The sequence below is a fragment of the Pygocentrus nattereri genome, chromosome 12, assembly GCF_015220715.1.
Source record: "Pygocentrus nattereri isolate fPygNat1 chromosome 12, fPygNat1.pri, whole genome shotgun sequence".
In the NCBI taxonomy this organism is placed as follows: Eukaryota; Metazoa; Chordata; class Actinopteri; order Characiformes; family Serrasalmidae; genus Pygocentrus; species Pygocentrus nattereri.
Window position 1 is genome coordinate 35,829,112 of NC_051222.1, and position 22,764 is coordinate 35,851,875.

At 40.6% G+C, this 22,764-nt stretch overlaps 2 protein-coding genes across 4 annotated transcripts; one reads left to right on the top strand and one right to left on the bottom strand.

The window, feature by feature from the left end:
- Positions 1–1,375: 1,375 nt before the first annotated feature.
- On the bottom strand, positions 1,376–11,743 carry LOC108414048 (CMRF35-like molecule 3). 3 transcript variants are annotated; one of them, XM_017686818.2, is made up of 7 exons: positions 11,719–11,743; positions 9,031–9,354; positions 8,791–8,835; positions 3,126–3,221; positions 2,546–2,650; positions 2,411–2,457; positions 1,376–2,331 (listed from the first exon to the last, which is right to left on the bottom strand). In XM_017686818.2, the coding sequence occupies exons 1-7, from the start codon at positions 11,726–11,728 to the stop codon at positions 1,669–1,671; spliced, it is 1,290 nt and encodes a 429-aa protein (XP_017542307.1). In that variant the 5' UTR covers positions 11,729–11,743; the 3' UTR covers positions 1,376–1,668. The 3 variants fall into 3 exon arrangements, with proteins under 3 accessions (XP_017542307.1, XP_017542306.1, XP_037399363.1); XM_017686817.2 differs by lacking the exon at positions 11,719–11,743 and adding an exon at positions 9,701–9,809; XM_037543466.1 differs by lacking the exons at positions 2,411–2,457; positions 2,546–2,650; positions 11,719–11,743 and adding an exon at positions 9,701–9,809 and having other exon boundaries at positions 2,198–2,331.
- Positions 11,744–17,041: 5,298 nt separating this feature from the next.
- On the top strand, positions 17,042–22,552 carry LOC119264689. Its single transcript, XM_037543317.1, has 7 exons — positions 17,042–17,075; positions 17,345–17,716; positions 17,991–18,236; positions 19,077–19,158; positions 19,998–20,040; positions 20,515–20,859; positions 22,457–22,552. Exons 1-7 carry the CDS (start codon positions 17,042–17,044, stop codon positions 22,550–22,552), a joined length of 1,218 nt encoding a protein of 405 aa, XP_037399214.1.
- The last annotated feature ends 212 nt before the right edge of the window (positions 22,553–22,764 follow it).

The following is a 22,764-nucleotide window of genomic DNA, read 5'->3' on the forward strand; positions in this document are numbered from 1 at the left end:
GTAAGCTACAGTAACTCTGAGTGAAACATTTCTCATTCAAACTGGGTGAGGTACTGAAGAAGGATGTATATGAATACTGCTTCAGAATTGACTGGGTTAAATTTTCCGGTTATTATTTTTTAATTGCTCTATGTCCTGCTGTGCTAAAGTATGGAAAACATTCAAATGTGCTGGATTGATTTTCTCCAGTGATAACGTTCAAAATAATACGACAATGAAACCAAGAGGATACAAGTAGACATGAAAGAAGCACAGCATATCATGTATTACTCGTGTGCATGAGGGTCACTTACTGGCATTCCTCATGTTCACAGTATTGTGAACATGCAGCATGATTACTTCTGCTTTTCTCTAGAATTCCAACCACAATCACATCTCAGCTTTTTCTCTGTGGTTTCAGCAAAAAAATTCATGCTGAGTCTTAGAAATGAAAAGTTTCTTGGAAAATCAGCCAGTATTTCACAGAATCTTGACCCGTATATGTACGGAATGTATGTAAACATATACTTTTAATTTTGTAATGTTTTAAGCACTGAAAAAAAAAATAATACTAGGCAAATTTTAAATTGAATAGTAAACAAGAATACAAAAAGGTTATTATCAGGTGTAAGGCTTCACATTGGCCATATGTGACTATAACAGCATGTGGTTTCAGCCTACAGTAAGTTAGTGAGGACATAAAGTCTGTATGGCCTGCTATTGCAGAACAAAAAGAAAGAGCAAGAAAAAAGCAGAAGAGAATTTTTCTACACCTACATTTTCTGATTTAGTACAGTAAAATAAGAAAGCAGGCTAATTTGATTTGTTTGTTAAATATCTTCTGCTGGTATCAACTGCATAACGGGGGATGCAATCACACTAGGACGTAAAATCTTTATTGGTCCCCTTTTATATATGCTGACACATTTTATATAAGTGATCAAGTCCAATTATGCAGCTCAGTGAAGTAGCACTCTTGCAAATATAGTAGATTACAAAATATTGTAGATTATTAAAAAAACATTTTAATGTCTTATTCCAAACAGTCATTTTAGTGAGAGTGATACATTTTCAAAGACAAAATAAACTAATAAACAAAGTTTTCTATTGAAAACATTATCAAACATTATTTTGCAGACACAAAGAACTGATAAAACTCAGCTTCATAAATAATAAAGCTTTTTCTGAAACTTCAAAGCAAAACATCTGGAAATGTGTTCTATTAAGCCAATTGCAGTAAACAGTAAGTAAACACTGAAATACAGGCTCACACACTGATTTTGACAAGAGCAAAGCACTTCTGAAACCTGTAACCATCAGAGGTGTGAAGCCTCACATGATAAGTATATAAATGAGCAGACTTTCCACATGCCTTCAAAGAAAGACTGCCAATGAGTTGCATGAGCGTGATGATGTTTATTCATAGTCATAGAAAAACTTAAACAAGTCATTACAATGATGTTCTGTGTGTACATTTCAAAGAAAATCAGCAATTTATGCAACAAGGTGGAATAAGTGACAACTGAGAATTTTGGTAGTAAGAAATTCATTAGTGGTAGGGATTTAGATGCTGGTAGACTGAATCTGATTGTTTGATATTGAGGTTTAGGCTCTGGTAGACTGAATCTGATTGATTGCTGTTTGAGTTCAGACTCTGGTAGACTGAATATGTTTGTTTAGTGTTGGGATTTAGATGCTGGTAGACTGAATCTGATTGGTTGGTGTTAGGGCAAAGCTCTGGTAGACTGAGTCTGATTGTTTGATGTTGAGGTTTAAGCTCTGGTAGACTGAGTCTGATTGACTGCTGTTGGGATTCATGCTTTGGTAGACAGAATCTGACTTGCTGATTTTGGAATTCATACTTTCATACACGGAATCTGATTGAGTAGTTTTGGGATTTTTGCACTGGTAGACTGAATCTGATTGGCTGGTGTTGGGATTCATGCTCTGGTAGACTGAATCAGACTGACTGGTCTTGCGATCTAGTCTTTGCCGGACTGAATCTGATTGGTTGGTTTTGGGGTTCATGATCTGGTAGACTGAATCTGTCTGGTCAGTATCTCGATTGAGATTCTGATAGACCAAGTCTAATTGGCTGGTGTTGGGATGTACACTCAGCTTGGCTAATTTAGACTTTTTTGCGCTTGGGTTTACACTCTGATAGACTGGATCTGATTGATTGGCGCTGGGTGTTACACTCTTAAACAGTGCATCAGATTGTTGGATACTGGTGTTAACACTCTGAAAGACTGAGTCAGACTGGCTGGTGTTGGGGTTCCCACTCTGGTAGACCGGATTGATTATTATGGAGTAGTCATTTTCAGCTGGATGGTTTTCATTGTTGGCTCTATCCTATAGAAAGAAACACAATATAAATTCCAAAGCAGTGATGACAGTATCTTCAACATAACAGTCATGTGTCATTCACTACCTCTAGTCTCCTGGAATTCCTCTGTGGTATTATTGAGCTAGAAGCATCTGAAAAGAAAAGCACCATATTTTTTGTTTGTTTTTATTGGTTATGTTTAATAATCTTGCCGTGTGTGTATAAATGTATATATGTGACCTGGTGATGTATTGAAAGTCTTCCATTGTGTGTAGAACAGCACTAGAAGACTGAGAGCGCTTCCAGAGACCAGCAGTGAAACACACACATACAGAGTGATGAAACCTGGAATCAATGATTCAATTCAATTAAACATTAATTGTCTCCGAGAGACACTAAAAGCAAAGAAGACACCAAGTATATAAAATATTTGAAAAATAAAATTTTTCACCACTTTTTGTACAAAACATTTTGGATATACAGTGATAATAGTTGAATAAAATAGGAAAACAAACAAAAAAAAAAGAAAGAACTAGAATTAGCTCTTCTGCTCCAGTGCTGAAACACCATTTTACAGGAAGCAATAACCCTCTTTTTTTGAAGTTAGTCAACGTTGAATACCTTGCACAAGTAAAATTAAGCAATGCTTTAGTATGTCATAGATATGTGGAATGTAATAGTTCTCGAGGAGGCCTACATTAATTACATGCCCTGCATTGTTTATATCTCATGTTGATTTTCTTCAGGAGCAAAATGTAAATTCAGTGTAATTCAGATTAGACAAAGACACAAATATTGTTTATATTATACTTTCTTGTACCTGGAGGAGGAGGCAGTTGTGTGGTCTCCGAATCCACTGAGGTACTAATAGAAAGTGTTGGAGTAGAATGGGAGATGTTACTGTCATCAGATGTTTCTGAGAAATGGAGAAAAAAAAAAAACAGAACTTTAATGAATTTATACTTTCTAGCCTAAATAAAAAAAAACTAATTATGTAAGTATATGTTTAATAAATTATTTTTAATATTATTTATTATTTATATTTTTTTATATTGATTATAAAAATACAGTGAATACAATATTCATGTGAAAACAAAAGCTTGTCAGGGCCCAGCCTGTGTTGCCAGCTGCCAGAAGGGGGCGATGGCGGCGAGGTGCCACAAGTTCAGGGAACACCAATTCCCAGAAGCCCTCAGGCTGATTAGGCTCAGCCTGGCACACCTATGGACTCCTCTATTTATGACTGTGGCAAGCCCTAGCAGCCCTTTGTCACACCGGGGTGACCGGTACGGTATTTAGCATGTGTGGGAATTTAGATGAAAAGTAAAGAAAACAACAACAAAGAAAGAAAAGATCCCTGGATAAGACCAGAGAGAGAAATTCCCCCAAAATACTTAAAAGCCAAAAAGAAGGCTTGATTCCAAACAATACCAAAAGTGAATCATTTTTTGATTATCTTTTATTTCACTTTTTCTATCTCAGCCTTTGTTTGAGCGCTGCTTTCAGTGTGTATTCCCACATTTGCCTGTGCTTCCACAGCGGCAACTCCTTAGACCACCAATCAGTACATCAGCTCTGAGCCATCTCAGTGCCAACGTGCACAATCCCTCAATTCACACTCCATTTAGTTCTTTGAAGACCCTTTCTCACAGACTTTCCTTTCTACACTTGGGTCCACCTCCCTGCCATCCTGTGACATGGCTCTTAATCTCTCTGTATATTTATTTAGGTGATGTTGTGATCCTGGTTGAAACTAGCCTGACTTCACTGAGGTCCAATCCTCTCTCGTGGCATTTCTAGGATTATTTTTGTGATTCAAAGTAGAAACCATCAGGAAACTACCAAACCAGAGAGGCTGGTTCTCCGCTGACCTCAGATCAGATGTGATTTGGCCATAAGACTTACTTGACAACCATGTTATCTCTGCAGAACGCTACAAGCTTTCTTGAGAGGGACCTCAGTCTTCATTTTGATGAAGTCACCTTGTGTTACCTTAAAATCTACTGAAGTATCAAATGGTATGAAATTATACAAAATAAACAGAATAACATTAAACGGAAAATCACTAACAAGCTGATGATGTTCAGAGCGTTACTTGAAGTTCCTTAAAAAGTAAGTGTAAAATTTGACCTTCAGACTTCTGGTCTTCAACGGGTTGCTGGCACAGCATTATTGTGAAATAACTGGACTTGAGGGTCATCTGTCTCCCTTTCCACTTCTTTTTTTCCACTTTCTTTTTTCCCATGCCCTTTGCACTTGAGCAATTTCTAATTTACTTTGGCCTTCCTTTGTTTCAGAGGGTTCATGCAAGAGTGCATACATAATTGAGAAAAGCATTGTTTATCCTAAATTTAATCAATTGTTTTGGCTAAATTCTACCATTGTTCAAGAACTGTATTAATATCACAGATTTTATTTTATTTTATTTTTGGGGGTGAGGGGGCAGTGCAGTGGGTAGCGCTGTCGCCTTACACCAAGGAGGGCCTGGGTTTGATTCCACGGCCAGGTGACCAGGGTCCTCTTTGTGTGGAGTTTGCATGTTCACCCAGTGTCTGCGTGGGTTTCCTCCAGGTTCTCCGGTTTCCTCCCACAGTCCAGACATGCAGTCAGGCCAATTGGACATGTTACATTGCCCCTAGGTGTGAGTGTGTGAGTGATTGAGTCAGCCTGCCCACCTGCCCTGTGATAGGCTCGCGACCTGTCTGGGGTGTATCCTGCCTTCTGCCTGATGACAGCTGGGATAGCCTCCAGCATCCCCCCACGACCCTTAGGGGAAAAGCGACTTAGAAAGTGTGTGTGTGTGTGTGTGTGTGTGTGTGTGTGTGTGTGTGTGTGTGTTTATTTATTTATTTATTTATTATACTTCCAGTGCATATATCTAGTTCAGCTTTACATATATAATTTCTCAACTTATGTCTATGCTTTCTTTTTTTTTTTAGCAGAAACGAACGTCAACAGATTTTAAAGTTTTGACCATAAATTAATAACATGAATACTTTGTTCCATAGTTGTTGGCAGTTACAGCTTTGAGAACTTTATTTTACAGCATTATTGTCAGTTTTGGTTTATTCCTCTTGGTAAACCTTCAATTCTCCAAGGTTAAAAGGTCTCTCAGTTAGACTTGCAATTACAAAAAACTCATTCTAGCCAGCAGAGTAGCTGTATTGGATAGACGAGTCATTTGTTTTTTAAACCGATCTTTGTAGTACAAAGTCAAGACATGTTTAAATTTGAAGTGGATGAATGTTCTTGAAGTATAATAAACAACAAAAAGTGTTTTAATATTTCCTCTCACTGTATATAAATAAACCTGCAATGCTTTTCTGCTAGATAAGAGAATTCACTTGAATATTCTATTTGTCCCACTGTTAAATGAATAATGACACATACTGAAACGGTTCTGGAAATTAAATAAATAAGTAAATAAATAGTGAAATCAGCAACTTACTATCTACTCCAAGCTCTTCTTAGACGACCAAGCTCCTCAGCCTATCACGTACAGTGAATCCCACCACCCTGCAAAGACGGCTCATTTCTGCTGCTTTTGAACTCGTTCTTTCGGTCATTACCCTCAGCTCATGATCATAGATGGGGGTTGGGATGTAGCCTAACTGGTAAACAGAGCTTTGCCTTTCTCTCTCTTCACGACTACAGTCCAGTATTACTGCTGCTGCCTTTCCCATCCTGTGGACGATCTCACAATCCCTCCTCCCATCGCTCATGAAAATGGCCCCCAAGATACTTAAACTCCTCCACCTGGGGCAGGTCCCTTCCCTACCAGGGAAATGGAGCTTGACACACCAGAAGCCTCTGGCCTTGACTTCCGTGAGAGAAGCATATATCTCAGATTAAGAAGTTACTTAAAGTGCTCCTTTCACTGACCAACGATAGTTTCTCCACCCCTGCCAAATACAGCTTATGCAAAACCACCTGACCACTCCCAAGTTACCAGACAGTTGTCCCAAACCTTACTTGCAGCCAACCAAAAGTCTTTTTTCCATGGCCTCACCAAACATCTGACCCAACTCACCACTAGATGGTGATTTGACAGCTCAGCACCTTTCTTCACCCAAGTGCCCAGAACATGATCCCAACAACAAGAATGATGATCATTGACCTCTGACCCAAGGAGCTCTGGTACCATGTACACTTATGAACATTCTTGTGTTTGAACTTTGTGTTCATTATGGACCATCCATGTCTAGCACAGAAGTCCAACAACTCACCATTTGAGTTTAAATTGGGCAGGCCATTCTTCCCAATCACATCTCGCTAGGTTTCCCAGTCATTGACATGAGCATTGCTTAAGTCTCACAGCAAGACTATGAAGTCTGTAGGCAAGGCCCTTTCCAGAAGCCAGCCCACTCAATTCAAGAGGCCAAATACTCTGACCTGTTTGGTGCATAAGCACACAACCGTCAGAGCTTTCCTCTGCAATTATAATTCACATTGAGGTGACCCTCTTGTCCACTGGGACACATTCCAACAAGACAGCAGCCTGCTGGGGACTTGTGAGTATCCCCACAACTGCCCAACATTCTCACCCTGTGCTACTCCTGAGTAGGTGAGGAGGAGGGGGAGGTGACCCCAACTAGATCTAGTTGGTACCTGCACAAGCCCACCCAACCCCCCCACGAGAGGTTACATTCCTTGTACCAAAAGCCAGTTTCTGCCACAGGGGTCTATATCACCAAAGGCCTCACTGCCATCTCCCATTGCCTACATGACACTGCACCAGTCCCCCATGCTGGACCTTGTGTGGGTGGCGGGCCCACATGGCCCCTACACATTCGCTTTTTTGAGCTTAGGTCTGCCGGGTTACGTGGGCTGCCTGGCCCTCGCTTGCTGAAGAACCACAACCCTGAGGCCTGGCTTCAGGCAGGGTTGTGGGCTCTCCCAAGCAGGGTACACTGTTTTCTGTGTCTTTTTTGTCATGGAGGATTTTTTTTTTTTTTAGATTAACTCAATCTGGGTATTCACTCCAGGCCTGTTCAGACCCAGTTCAGACCCAATATCCAGCGTATATTTCTCCAGATAACTGAAAGATCCCTAGACCACACAAGCCCTTTCACCACAGCAAGACCCCAATCCAGGAAATATTGAACAAACCATTAAAAGCATCTGCCCCTGCATTTATTTATTTTTTTCATTTGTCACACTTGAACTGTTAAATATTAGACAAAAATACCCCAGTAAACAATTCTGTTTTTAAATGATTTATTTCTTCTGAAAGAAACTCTCCTTAGCTGCTAAATCAACTAGTTAAGCAAATCCCATTGACTGCTGGGTAGTGTGACAGTCTTCTGCAGGCCCTGGATGATTTGTCATAATAATGAAACCATGAATTCTGCTCTCCATCAGAAAATCCTCAAGGAGAATATTTGCCCATCAGTTTTTTCACCTTGAAGTTAAAGCATAGTTGGGTAATGCAGCAGGATATTGTTCTGAAGTGCACAAGCAAGTCCACCTCTCAATGGCCCAAAACAATCAATATTGAGGTTTTGGAGAAGCCAGATCAGGGTCCTGTGTTGAGATGCTCTGGCAAGACCTTTAAACTGGTAGCGCATGCTTAAAAACTCTAATGTAGCTGAATTAGAACAATTCTGCAAAAAAAGTGGGCCAAAACTGTTCCACAGTGATGCTTTCATGCTTTTTTTCTCTGGAAAGTCAATTTTAAAAATGCCTTTGTTTTTAAGCATGCTGTCTGTATATTATAAAATTGGTTGAGTGATCTGAAACACTTAAATGTGACATTGGCAAAAAGTGAGGTTGGGTGAGGGGCAAATACTTTTTCACAGTACTGTAGGTGCAGTTGCAGGACTAGAGTAACACTGGATTAAATATCACGGGCAAGTTGATGTTGTTTAGAGCATTACTTTTTCTTGTTCCTTAAACTGTAAGTCTAAACTATATAATGAAATAATATTGTGCACAATTTCAGTGGTTTGGCCTTCAGACGGGGTGCTGGCACAGCATTATTGTGAAATAGCTGGACAAGATCATTCGTGTCCTTTTCCACTTCTTTATTTCCCATGCTCTTTTACATGTGAGCAGTTTCTGTTTTCTCAGTGGGTTCATCCAAGAGTGAATACATTATTGAGAGATCCTAAATTTCTTCACCTCGTTTGGCTAAATTTTAGCACTGTTATTTAAGAACTGATTAATATCAGAGAGGTCGAGTCTTTACTTATTCTAATTGACATTAAGTACAAAGTCAAGAGACGCAATTTATGTATGAAATCAAGTTAAAATGTATTTTGATTTTAATTTGAATTTAAAGTCGAAGTACATTACAAAACAAAAACAAGTGTCTGAATACTCACTCAATTTTCGCCACACCTTGCTTTAGGTTAAGAGGAACTTCTGTTCTGACGTTTTATAAATTCTGTGACATCAGTAACTTGACTAAATTATATCCGTCAATGAAGCACAACTGAAATCCTTAATCTATTGTATGCAGTCACAGACTGAGAAAGAACACATACCTGTAGTTGAGAGCGGAGGCAGATGTGTGGTTTGTGTCTCCACTCCTGATGGAGGAGAATATGTAAGAGACAACAGCAGAGTTTGAGGAGAACCGAGGAAAATGGAAATGATTCAATGTAAAATGAGTTTATTTTCTTCCCACTGAAGGCACAATGAAACAAACTTAAACACCGTGTCATTCATTCTATTAGCATTTCTGCTTTTAGAGCGGAGAAGTGCTGAAATCAGTCTTGACTCACCAGTTTCAACAAGTAATAGAATCTCTGTGTAAATATCAGGGATTAGATAAGACCTCTGTATCCCACACCAGTAAGTTCCTCCATCCTCTGGTCTCAGGTCAGTGATGGTGATGGTGAAGACTCTGGCTGCTGTGTCGTCATCCAGAGAGAATCTCTGATCTTCAGCAGATCCAGACTCAACAGGGATGTCTTTAGTTCCCCATACAGAACATTCTCCTCTGCAGAGATACTTTATGTAGGTCTCATATCCAGAATCATAGGGGCATCTAATCTGAACTGACTGTCCTCTGTATCCAGTTACAGTAGTTCCAGCACTGATTCCAGCTGTAAAAGAAGACACGTATTAGAGACGAATGAATGCCTGAGGTCTTAGATGTTACTCAGCTGGCAAAGAGACACGAGATGAAAAGTGGAGATGCTCCCTGAAAACCCCTGTAAAATCTTTGCAAATGCTTTTTAAAGGCTGTTTTAAAAGCCTGAGAATATTAGTGACTACAAAAGCTACACACCAACATCTTACTCTGATGATAACAGCAGTGCTTGACTCAAGAGGAGAAAATGTTCAGTTACGTCTTTGGCACTGAACTAAACCACTGTTGCATGTTACTGAGTTTGTAGTAAGTTTGTAATCTCAAACAAAATTAACACCAACTGGAAAAATAAAACTCACCAGATGTGAAGACAGTTAGGATGATGACCGAGATGATGGTCATGTTTAAACTTAAATTAAACTCTCACACAGGTCAGTTTACACTTGACAAGCTGTCCTTACAACTGAAACTACAGTAAGAGCTTATCACGAGCGCTTACAGCACTTCTTCATTTCACAGACACGTAAGAAGGGAAATTCGATTTGCGTAAAACGTTCTACAGATTTAAATCATCATTCAGAGTGGTAGTTCTAGATAAACACACAGTCGGAATACAAGACGTCAAAGGCATCATCTCACCATCATTAACACTGGACAGGCATTGTAGGATCTATGGAATTTCCCTTTAAAGATCTCTCTCTCTCTCTCTCTCTCTCTCTCTCTCTCTCTCTCTCTCTCTCTCCAGTTCAGTTCGTACAGATACTCCAATCTGGTAGAAGTGCATGTCAATTTGAGTATAAAGTTCCACAACTGGATAAAAATGCTTTATTTCTAGTTAACTAGCCCAAATGGTCAAAATCATCTGTAATGCTTTTGTGCTCTTTGCGTAAAACCATCACATCACAAAAAATTTTTTTACATTTTCTTTGGTCAGTATAGAAGCAGTTCACTTACCTATCAACTTCAAACTCCACCTATGAGTGCAGCCATGGGCTTAAAAGCCACTAAATGCTGCTGTTCTGGCTCCCATCTGAAAGTGCATTTGCTAAAGTGCTTCAAATTAAAATGAGTAGTCAAGCCGAGTTAGAAAGGTCAGGTCAGACTGTCTGTTTGCACAGTTTATCCTGCACAAACATGTTTATGAAGTATAATACAGCCCTAGAATTGTTATTTTTTTCTGTTCAAACTGGATATATTAACTAGTTTCTTTGAAAAATGTATGGAAGAATGCAAAACACAGAGGGCACCAATCTCCATAGAGGGTGTCTCTGTCATGCGTCCTAAAGTAGAGTAAAGTAAAGTAGAGACAGTCTATTCATTCACTATGATCATGTCACAGACATTCTAAAGCTCTCATAGGAACTGCACAAGATTTTCAGAACTGCTGTGTTTATTAGGTAACAAATTAAATATATTGCTGAATGCATGCTGTGAATGTGGCTACATAAATATTGTGTGCAAAAATGTAATTTTGTTGCTTCTCATCTTCCCTTCTTGGCATGACTTCATGGCATGCACCTGAGATTTCCTGGTGAGAAATTAATAACTTCCTGTAAAGACCTTGATGGCACAGCAGCTTGCATACAGGACAACATAACTGTATAAGGTGAGACACGAGGAGGTGAGACACAATTCTTAGATCACATCACTGATGAACAGGGCATCAGACCAGACAAGAGAGAGGTGGACACTATTAGAAACATCCTGGCACCACAGAACCCTAACCCTAACCCGTAAGACACTGGGCTGATCCAGCTTTATAGCCAAGAAGAGGCTCAGCCTATACATGACAAGTGACCAGTGTGACAGACAAGACCATGTAGGGATAAACAAGAACAGACAGAAGAATGTTCTAAATACAGTTACAGTACAGGCACACACAATACAGAGTATGACTTATAACACTAAACACATTACAGAGCAGTACATTTCTACACCAGTATGGCAGATGTGATGCACCCACTTCACCTACCAATGGCAGATACATTATGTGGGGTCCAGCACAAGAGCAGGCCTTTGGAAATTTCAAGGAAATGATCTCTGAAGCACTTGATGGGTACAAAGGCAAGATATGCACAAACTGAATGAGTGCTTGGCAGTGGTCTGGACATGTGTAAATGTTTCAAAATAGTTGCTTGGATAGTTTTACAATCCAAACTGACCACAAGCCATTGGTTCCAGTCATCATCTTCAAGAACACTGGTACAATGCCACATGTCAATGGCTAGTAGTACACTTGGAGAGATTCAGTGCAAAGGCCAAGTATGTTGCAGGTAAGTAGCTCATTTGTTGACACACTTCCAAGGGAACCTTCCACTGCATTACACAGCTTTGGACCTGACAGCTGAAGTGGCTGATGAAAATGACACACACGTACCTTGGCACATCTTGGGCTGTTGTCTTGATGAAGTCAAGGGAGCACACAAAGAATGACCTGGAGTTATGCACTGTAAAATAGTATGTACATGATGGCTGGCTCATGTATCACAGGTGCCTGAAAGCCTAAACACAAATGTGCTACAGAAGTCACTTTCAACTTCTTATGACCTGTTAGCAAAAAGGAACTGACTAGTCATTCCCAGAAACCTGAAGGCAGAAGTCATTTAGTGAGTTCATGAAGGTCACATGGGGATTGCCAAGTGTTGTAAATGTGCCAAGTAGAGTTTTGTGGCCAGTCACTGGCAAAGACATTCATGATGACCCCTTATCAAATAGAGGACAGTCACTGCCAATATCTGAGGTCAACAAAAGTAATTCATTTATAGTGGTTGACTGTTCTTCCAGGTATATTGACCTTGTCCATTTACCAAAAATGTTGGGTAATGCAGTGTGGTCCCATCTCAGCAACATGTTTGCAAGGAGTGATTGCCCTGACTGATATTGGTCCATAATTTTCAGGAAAGCAATTTCAAAATTATGAAGCTCATGATTTTCTGGCATGTTACCACCAGCCCAGTACCCCCAAACCCCTCATCAAATGACAAAACTGTGAGATCCAAAGGCTCCTTTTCTTGATCTCTTCTATCTTCCAGAACTACTCTAATCTAAACCACAGGCTGAAGTCTAGCAGTTAATACTTGAATGCCAGCTGAGGACCCATATTCCTATCCTAGAGGAGACGCAAATCCCAAAGTGGCCAAATTCACCCCTGTCAAATCAACAGATAACAGAGGAAAGGTGCTCACCATTGCAGTAGCCCAGTGCCTGAGATCAAGCCTGGAGACTCTGTGACAATGAAATGTGATGGCAAGAAAGCATGGAACACTTTGCCAGTTTTGCAGAGATGCACCACCCAGATCCAATTTTGTGTGCACATGGAAAGGTGTTCTTCACAGGATTGAAGGCATCTGCATCTTTTGAGTCCTTTCAATCCCCAACCTGTGTCAGCGGAGAGGAAAGAAATGGACATATCTAATATCCTCTAAAAGCCTAAAAGAACTCATATTTCTTTTAAAACAATATCTCTGTAGCTCAAACTATGGTGAGATGTAATGTAAAAAGTTACTTTGAAGCAGTAGTCAATACTACAGAGCACTTAGAATTGGGTAGTTACTTGGTTACTGGATCTACATGTGGAGTCACAAATGATTGGAGCATTGCGTCAATAACAAGCTGATATACACTAATTCTAAAAGTATTTGTCTGGCTTCACATGCATATGAACATGAGTGACATGCTATTCTTAATCCATAGGGTTTAATATGATGTCTGCCCACCTTTTGCAGCTATAACAGCTTCAACTCTTCTGGCAAAGCTTTCCACAAGGGTTAGGAGTGTGTTCATGGGAATTTTTGAACATTCTTCCAGGAATACATTTGTGAGGTCAGACACTGATGTTGGACAAGAAGGTCTGGCTCACAGTCTCCTCTCTAATTCATCCCAAAGGTGTTCTATGGGGTTGAGGTCAGGACTCTGTGCAGGCCAGTCAAGTTCTTCCACACCAAACTCTCTCATCCATGTCTTTATGGACCTGCTTTGTGCACTGGTGTGCAGTCATGTTGGAGCAGGAAGGGCCCGTCCCCAAACTGTTCCCACAAAGTTGGGAGTCTGAAATTGTCAAAAATCTCTTGGTGCTGAAGCTTTAAAAGTTCCTTTCACTGGAACTAAGGGGCCGAGCACAACTCCTGAAAAACACCCCCACACCATGATCCCCCTCCACAAAACTTTACACTCAGCACAATGCAGTCAGACAAGTATGGAGAAGCGTGATTGGTCACTCCAGAGAACACGTCTCCACTGCTCTAGAGTCCAGTGGCGGCGCTTTACACCACTGCATTCCACGCTTTGCACTGCACTTGGTGATGTAAGGCTTGAATGCAGCTGCTCGGCCATGGAAACCCATTCCATGAAGCTCTCTACGCTGTTCTTGAGCTGATCTGAAGGCCACATGAAGTTTGGAGGTCTGTAGTGATTCACTCTGCAGAAAGTCGGTGACCTCTGCGCACTATGCCCCTCAGCATCCGCTGACCGCTCTGTCATTTTACGTGGCCTATTACTTCGTGGCTGAGTTGCTGTCGTTCCCAATCGTTTCCACTTTGTTATAATCCCACTGACAGTTGACTGTGGAATATTTAGCCGTGAGGAAATTTCATGAATGGACTTGCCGTGGCGTCTGATCACGGTACCACGCTGGAATTCACTGAGCTCCTGAGAGCGACCCATTCTTTCACTAATGTCTGTAGAAGCAGTCTGCAGGCCTAGAGGCTTGGCTTTATACACCTGTGAGCATAGAAGTGATTGAAACACTGGATGGGTGAGTGAATACTTTTGGATATCTAGTGTACATGCTTCAGCTCAATATGCTACGGCTGTTGTCACATTAAAACTATTATAAAAGGAATACTGGCCATTCGGACTATTCAGTGACATTACACTGTTTGCACACTTGTGATCCTGTGGTTCTGAACTTTGCATGGATCATGAAATCCATTTCTCATTTTTGCATTCAAATGAGTGTCTCACAAATGTCCCAGTGCCATTGACAATGATCCTGAATCTACTGCCACTTACCCTCTTACCCTTTCACACAGACAGCCTTATATGAAGATGTCAAACCTTGCAGTCTTTACAGCAGCAGTAGAGGTACCAGTTCCCCAGTGGCATAATGTATCAGAAGGGATTAATAGCAATCAATATTTGATAAACTTTTATGTACATATATTAGTATGTACTATAAGTATGTCAGTCATTATGAACGTAAATTTGTGTCTACATGTCGCTGTGGTCTGTTTTTGTAGAGACAAGCTTGACGGTTGCTGCTGCTGCTGTGGTGTAGCTACCGAGGAAATGACCTCGTCTTCAGCCACTACTTTTAGAATTGAGATCATGATAAGTCTAATGGCTTCCTTTGTCTTGCTCTCTTACCTTGACAAACACATTTGCTTATAGTTGCTGATTTTCCAATAAGGCCTTGTCTTTTGAACGCAATGTGTGTGGTTGTGGTTTACTGAAAAACTGCAGAATTGGTATAAATGTCACAAAATAAATTCATTTATTTATTCATTTACTTATTTACTCTTTTCACAGTGTAGGGTTACCGTATAAGATTAGTCATTCCTCACTGAGAGTATCAGTAAAAAGTCATCATCCAGATCTCACATGCATCAGATCGTATTTACTGTATCAGCTGGGTAACACTGTACTGAGATCAGCACTGATGGTGGAATTGGCAAAAGTCCTGCATGCTGGAACAGACCGTCATCTCAATGAATTGCATCAGAACAAACTTTAATATTACACATCCGTTGGATAGCTTCAAGCGAAGTTTCTCTTGATGCAGCTAGGGAGGTCACATGCATCCTGTAGCAGGAAGGATGGTCTGGGTATTTTTATTGTGCATAATTAATGCTTCAGTGCTGACTGTGTTCTCAGCATTTGTCATTTGGATGCTGATGAGCCTCAACACTGGACGGTAAGATCATTTCATTAGATTAGAACCATTTATCATTTACCATTAGATTCATAAAAATGATTTATAATTTTTAGAGAAATGTGTGGTCCGTACTAGTAACTGGTTTTAGATTAAAGATTGTTACAGACAAAACAGTTTCTTTCTGTTACAAACGTCAGGAGCGTCATAGTCCATTAAGAAGCCTTTACTGATTCTAATCAAAGCACATACAACCAGTGACAGCGAGCTGACTTGACGCATGGCTGCTTTCCATGTCTTCTCTTAGTAAGGTGTTGCCTCACTGTGAAAAGCCAGAAGAGCTCCCTTAATTGATGTTTTGATGATGATTATGGTGGAACCATTGCCTAAAGTGTGGTCCAAAAGTTTCTATAGGTGTTCAAATGCATTGAGATTTGCTAACTGTGAAGGTCAAAGAAATACAATTTACAGTTTTCATATTGATTATAGGGCAAAGAATTCAGGCGATATGTAAAATCTCAGTCAACATCTGATATCTTTAGGAAACGCTGCAGATCATAGCTTTGACAATCAAAATAAAAGACTGTAAACTGTTGTTGGGTAGGGGGATTTTTCAGAAACTTCTCCTGGCAGCAAGACCCCTTTACTTCTTAAAAATGAAAAATGAACACAATTCATAGGAATCAAAACATGAATGTAATCGTATAATGTAACTGTAATGAGACTACAGTCATTTTCTTGAAAACGTTAAAGATTAGTGACTTTTTGTAGCCATTGTATGTATTCTGTTCTACCCAACTCTGTGGTTAGGGTCAGGCCTTCAGGCTCGACCATTTGTTTTAAAGGATGTGACTCAGCTCACTTTTTTTTTACCTCCGTAGACGAAAGTGGTCTAAATATGTAACTAATGTATATGGTATTGAAGAGTCATAAAGGACAAACTGATCTTTCCCTTATTTAATTATATTACAATATATGGACAAAAATATTGGGACACCAACAAATTACCTCTACAGGGGCTTTTTTGACATCCTATTCCAAATCCATAGGCATTATTATAGAGTTGGTCACCCTTTGCAGCTACAACAGCTTCCTTTTTTCTGGGAAGCTTTCTAAAAGATTTTGGAGCGTGTCTATAGGAATTTTTCCCTTCACTGGAACTAATGGTTCTAGGCCAACCCCTGAAAAATAACCCCATTTCACTCTCCCTCCTCCACAAAACTTTACTTCAATTGTACGCCAATTGTAATGTTCTTCTGCCACTCCTCATTCTCTCTGGCTCTCAACGAAGGCGGTCACACTTTCTCCCTCTCCTCTCACTTATCTCTCCTGCTTCGCATCTCCAGTCTTGTCTAGTCTACTGTCTTTATTTGAGAGACACTATCCACACTGCTCTTTAAACTAAGAAAAATGGATTTGATCAAATGGTCTCTCAATGCAATTGACACCATCTAGACGAGAAGTCTGGGTTCGGGGGAACCAGCCTTGGTCAAGGCCAGTGCCGATACAGGGAGCCGAAAGCAGAAGAACAACAAATTCCTCCAGAAGAACACTGCTGCGAGACACTCTTTTATCCCTTCCCCCTCTCCCCCAAACATCTGCTGATTTGTTCACTCTGCCCAGGACCCATTCGAGGTTGTCTCCATGGCAATTTGCTGTGTTATGACTATGACACCCAGCAGACTGAGTACCTAGACTGGGATGCCAGGCGAAACGCCTTCTCCAGGCCCCCCTTAACAACTTTGACGTGATTACAGGAATATCTTTCAAGTACTGCTGAGAATAAAGTTCTGTTCATATCTCATTACAGGCATTAATGTCATCAGTCAGAATGGCTCTTCTGATCTTTCTGCTCATGAGTGCAGGTGAGTCATTAGACATGAATATAAACATTTCTACAACAGCAGATTGCTGTTTACATCAGTCTCTGACTTAAAAGTATAAGGTGACTTAACATTTAATTAGTTCATGACAAGTCCAAGCTCCCTCCCTCCCTCACTCTGCGGCAACACTTACCGAGCTCTGTGTGGTTTCTCTCAGAATCAGCTCAGTGGTGTAGAGTAGCTGCTGGAGTTGGAGAGGAGAGAAGTGAAGCTGTAAGCTACAGTAACTCTGACTGTCTTATGGGCTCTAGACTCTGTAATCAGCTCTTTCATGCATCATGTTTCAGGAGCTTTTGGAACAGAGTGGAGTGTGAAGTACAACCAACAGGAAATCTGTGCTTTAAAAGGATCCACAGTGTTTATGAACGGAACTTTTACTCCCCCAGAAAATCACACAGTGAATGAGACTTTCTGGACTATAGACCCATATATGATTTTTGATCTGATTAAAGACCCAGTTTATTCATGCAGAGTCGAGTATTTAAATGATGATCAGAAACACTTCTCCCTCAAACTGAGTGATGTAGTGAAGAAGGATGAACATCAGTTCTGCTTCAGAATCAACGCCAATGAAGAAAATGAAAAGGCTTTCGGTTATCCGGGAGTTCAGCTCAGAGTTACAGGTAAGATAAACTTTATGTATGAGACACAGCTGATCATCCCAGTTTAGCCAGACCAGAATGAGATTGCTACCTGATTACTGAGTGTTTAGATTTGTTCATGCAGCTTTACATAAAGAGAAATTGATAAACTGCTGTAAAATATTGATAAATCTTAGATATTAAATATTTTCAATGATCTAACATTTAATATCACAACCGGGAAACTCCTGTGTTTTTTTAAAAGTGATCAGCTGCCTCTTTTCTCTCCTGATCAGGTGGTTTTTCCTTGCCTCAGAATTACATGTAGAAGCTCCTGAAGAAGTGACCGAGGGAGAAACAGCAGATCTGACATGTAAGACCACCTGCAGTCTGACTGACCCATTCATCTGGTACAAAAATGGACGTCCTTTAACCACAAAGACCATCAAGAACAACCAGCTCCACCTGCAGACGGTCAGCAGTGAGGATGCAGGCAGTTATAGCTGTGCTGTAGGAGGATCTCAACACCTCCGCTCTACTGCTCACAGCCTCAGAGTCAGATGTGAGTGTAGCTCATAGTCTTCATTACGTGCCACACATGTTCACAAGTTCCTTCATGTGAGACTGAATTCAATTCCACAATCAATTTGGTGCTTAAAATAAATGCCGGAAAAACAATTTACTGTGGTTCATTATGGAGTTTGTAAGCATGCTTGCTTTTATAGCATAATACCTTAAAACTGAGTCATTTTTTAAAGGAATGTAATTTGTAACGTAATAAATAATTTGATAGATTATCTGACTAAACTAGCTTTTGCTAGATTTGCCTTTTTTCCTGTTTGTAAATTTAAAACCATGGTGAACTTGACACCATTGCAAGCTGCAAACTCATTACTGCTATATATATATATATAGGCTATGATTGTAAAAACTTCTCATTTACTGCAATTTCACTTATTAACAAAGAAAAAAACTGACTGAAAACAAGAATCAATCAAAAGAAGAATAAACAAGAATTTTCACAACAGCAGTGTTGCAGAGGTCACGTAATGTGAATAAACTACAGTAACCATAAGATCAATGTCCCGAATTCAGATTCATGTTTTCTTTCTCTGGATGAAATGTTTTGCTAGTTTTAAGTCTTGCGTCTGAGTCATGTGACCTGTCAGTTAAGCAAATGTCCATGTTGAGGAGTCATGAACCTACAGAGTGTGTCCAAGTTGCGAGTCAATGCCAAAATTTAATTAATGGTTGATAATGGTGAGGTACATGGATTTTTGATTTTGTATTATATGATTAACAATGAATTATTCAAGTCTCCCATTTGTTGCACATTACATTCCATGACACTATGCAGTTTCTGGTTGGATCTGTTTATTAGAGCATTGTTGTTTTCCCGCAGACTACTCTGTGATTCTGTATGCAACTTCTGCACTCGGAATTTGCGGGGTTGCAGCTGTTCTTACTGTAGTTCTCTGGATACGGTAAGTGTTATAATGAAGAGAAATTTTAGCTAACAAGCTGCTAGCGGTGCTAGGTGACCCGTAGGTGACCCGTAGGTGACCCAGCCTGTCTTCAGTGATGGCAGAGGAGGGTAAAGTTCAGCTCCTCACTGCTGGGCTTTAGTTACATTTAGGGCATCATATTTATTATTGTCCACCAATTCTTCAGTGATATGAAGCTGAAGTGAGATTTTCACCAGCTTCTGTTTGGAATTTCTTGTTCCACCTTAAATGGTGCAGTAGTTACATTCTGGTACTTCAGGCATCGGAGCAGCTGGCCTCTTTAAGGTGGAGTGGTAAAGTTAGTTAGCTTGCCACTGAGCATGCTTGTTATGTAGAAAATAGCCATAATACATTGAAACAATATTAAACTAAGATAATACAGTGGTTATTATAGTCATTTCTAATGGAGGAAATACTCACGTTTGTGAGTTTCTGTGGTCGCTCGTGCTACTTTGTCGTTTTTTCTTTTTTTTTTTTTTTCTCATAACACTTTGTTTGGAATGAGTCTCTGAAAAACCTCAGTTTGTGGGGCCATGTAGCCCTAACACTTCACCCCACCCCTCTATCTCAATAAAAATCGGGCACCCTAACCCTAGACTTGAAGGCACAACACGGCTAGCTAAGGGCTAAGTGGTAGGGGTAAGGGGTGAAATGGGTCTGGGCCTTAGCGCTTAAAACTTAATTAGGCCACTTTATTTTAGGAGATTAGGGAAGACAGGTCATTCTGACCCTTAGGACAGAATGTTAAGACCAAATACATGTTTACCTTAATAATTAAACTTTTTTTTTTATTTTGTATTTTGTCTATTTGAGAGCAGAAGGAAGAGGCAGACCAGAGATGTGAATAAACCAGACTATGCGGTGAGTTTCTACTGTATTTTATATATCAGTTAGTGATGAGTCCTTTAAGCCTCGTGTTGCCCTTACTAAACTGAAAAATGACCTGTTGACCTGGTCTTCAAAGCATGGTTTAGAAACAGTTAAAAGAACACACTGACCGAGATAAATATCTATCGAAAGGGGATTTAAGGGACTTTGAACGTGGCGTGGTTGTTGGTGCCAGGCGGGCTGGTCTGAGTATTTCAGAAACTGCTGATCTACTGGGATTTTCATGCACGTTCATAAACACTAACATTAGATTAGATACAAATTGTATTTATATACTAAGCAGAATTTGGCAGTGTTTCCAAACCACTCCTCATGGCAGCCCGATATTAGATACAGTTATTTTCCAATTCTTTTATATATATTTAAATTGAATTTGAACAGTTCTACTGTTGCATAGCACTCTATATTAATGGTTCTCTTAAAATAATTTTGTATGCAATACTGTAGGATGGATTTGCTAATTCACCGGGAAACTGCTCAATGGTGACAAAGAGTCTGGACAAACAGAATATAAACGCCAACTCCAACCAATCGGATTCAGTCTACGAGAGCATAAATCCAAACTCCAACCAATCGGATTCAGTCTACCAGAGCCTAAATCCCAACCCCAACGAATCGGATTCAGTCTACCAGAGCCTAAACCCCATCACCAACCAATCGGATTCAGTCTACCAGAGCCTAAATCCCAACTCCAACCAATCGGATTCAGTCTACCAGAGCCTAAACCCCAACACCAACCAATCAGAGTCAGTCTACCAGAGCCTAAATCCCAACCCCAACCAATCGGATTCAGTCTACCAGAGCCTAAACCCCAACACCAACCAATCAGATTCAGTCTTCCAGAGCCTAAACCCCAACGCCAACCAATCAGATTCAGTCTACCAGAGCCTAAATCACAACTCCAACCAATCGGATTCAGTGTACCAGAGCCTAAATCCCAACTCCAACCAATCAGATTCAGTGTACCAGAGCCTAAATCCCAACTCCAACCAATCGGATTCAGTCTACCAGAGCCTAAATCCCAACTCCAACCTATCGGATTCAGTCTACCAGAGCCTAAATCACAACTCCAACCAATCGGATTCAGTGTACCAGAGCCTAAATCCCAACTCCAACCAATCGGATTCAGTCTACCAGAGCCTAAACCCCAACACCAACCAATCAGAGTTAGTCTACCAGAGCCTAAATCCCAACCCCAACCAATCGGAATCAGTCTACCAGAGCCTAAATCCCAACTCCAACCTATTGGATTCAGTCTATCAGAGCCTAAACCCCAACACCAACCAATCAGAGTCAGTCTACCAGAGCCTAAATCCCAACTCCAACCAATCTGATTCAGTCTACCAGAGCCTAAACCCCAACACCAACCAATCAGAGTCAGTCTACCAGAGCCTAAATCCCAACCCCAACCAATCGGATTCAGTCTACCAGAGCCTAAATCCCAACCCCAACCAATCGGAATCAGTCTACCAGAGCCTAAATCCCAACTCCAACCTATCGGATTCAGTCTATCAGAGCCTAAACCCCAACACCAACCAATCAGAGTCAGTCTACCAGAGCCTAAATCCCAACTCCAACCAATCTGATTCAGTCTACCAGAGCCTAAACCCCAACACCAACCAATCAGAGTCAGTCTACCAGAGCCTAAATCCCAACCCCAACCAATCGGAATCAGTCTACCAGAGCCTAAATCCCAACCCCAACCAATCGGATTCAGTATACCAGAGCCTAAACGACCAACACCAACCAATCGGATTCAGTCTACCAGAGCCTAAATCCCAACTTCAACCAATCAGATTCAGTGTACCAGAGCCTAAACCCCAACACCAACCAATTGATTCAGCCTACCAGAGCCTAAACCCCAACACCAACCAATCGGATTCAGTCTATCAGTGCCTAAACTCCAACACCAAACAAGACTGGGTCCTCTTTTTTTCATTTTGAACTAATTTGATGTTCTCACGTAAAATATATTTGCATGATACATGTCAAATTGTCAGCACTGCACAATTTATATAAAATTACTTTCACAAACACTTTCAGTTATCATTCTCGTCTCTTTCTATTCATGTTTATAGATTTTGTCTGTTTTGAAATAGTAAATCAATGGGAAACTTTTTTTGTGTAGTAACTTGTCTGTTTTTGACCTTTCCTGTTAGTGATCTCAAAAGTTTTCTTTCGTTCTGAATGTTAAGATTAAGAGCTATAAGTTGATCATTGTGAAAGCTGCCTGCTGATTAACTTTGTCATTTTCTTTGATGTAATTGTCAGATGTTGCAATAATTTTCTTGCTTGTTTTTAAGTAGCACTTCCTGTTTTTTATGGATGGACTAACTCGATCCAAAAACCCCATGAAAAAATGACACAGACACTCGTGTGCCCTGCCCAGGACAGGGATCACCGGGACCTACCCCTGGAGCCAGGCCTGGGGTTTGTGTCCCTTGGCGAGCGCCTGGTGGCCGGGCAGCCCACAGAGGCAACCTAGGGAGACCATGTGGGCCCACCACCTGCAAGGTCCAGCATGGGGGAGTGGTGCAGTGCCATATAGGTAGTGGGAGATTGCAGGGATCTCCTTCCATTTTTTCTTGATTCTCAAGGCATCATTTCTGCTCCTGACCTCAGAGTCCAGAGTGAGCTTCTTCTTTCTCTCTCAGCTCAGGTGCTCACATCGTCCTTAATGAGATGCTGACGCTGGAT

What these genes read in the sequence shown, in the direction of transcription:
- LOC119264689 (XM_037543317.1), top strand. Translation starts at nt 17,042, where the DNA reads ATGGCTCTTCTGATCTTTCTGCTCATGAGTGCAG. An exon ending in AGTTCAGCTCAGAGTTACAG is followed by an intron (nt 17,717 to 17,990) that starts GTAAGATAAACT and finishes TCCTTGCCTCAG; the next exon opens with AATTACATGTAGAAGCTCCT. An exon ending in ACCCCAACCAATCGGATTCA is followed by an intron (nt 20,860 to 22,456) that starts GTCTACCAGAGC and finishes TGCCCTGCCCAG; the next exon opens with GACAGGGATCACCGGGACCT.
- LOC108414048 (XM_017686817.2), bottom strand. Translation starts at nt 9,743, where the DNA reads ATGACCATCATCTCGGTCATCATCCTAACTGTCTTCACATCTG. An exon ending in TCTATTACTTGTTGAAACTG is followed by an intron (nt 8,836 to 9,030) that starts GTGAGTCAAGAC and finishes CTCCTCCATCAG; the next exon opens with GAGTGGAGACACAAACCACA. An exon ending in GCCTCCGCTCTCAACTACAG is followed by an intron (nt 3,222 to 8,790) that starts GTATGTGTTCTT and finishes TCCATTTCTCAG; the next exon opens with AAACATCTGATGACAGTAAC.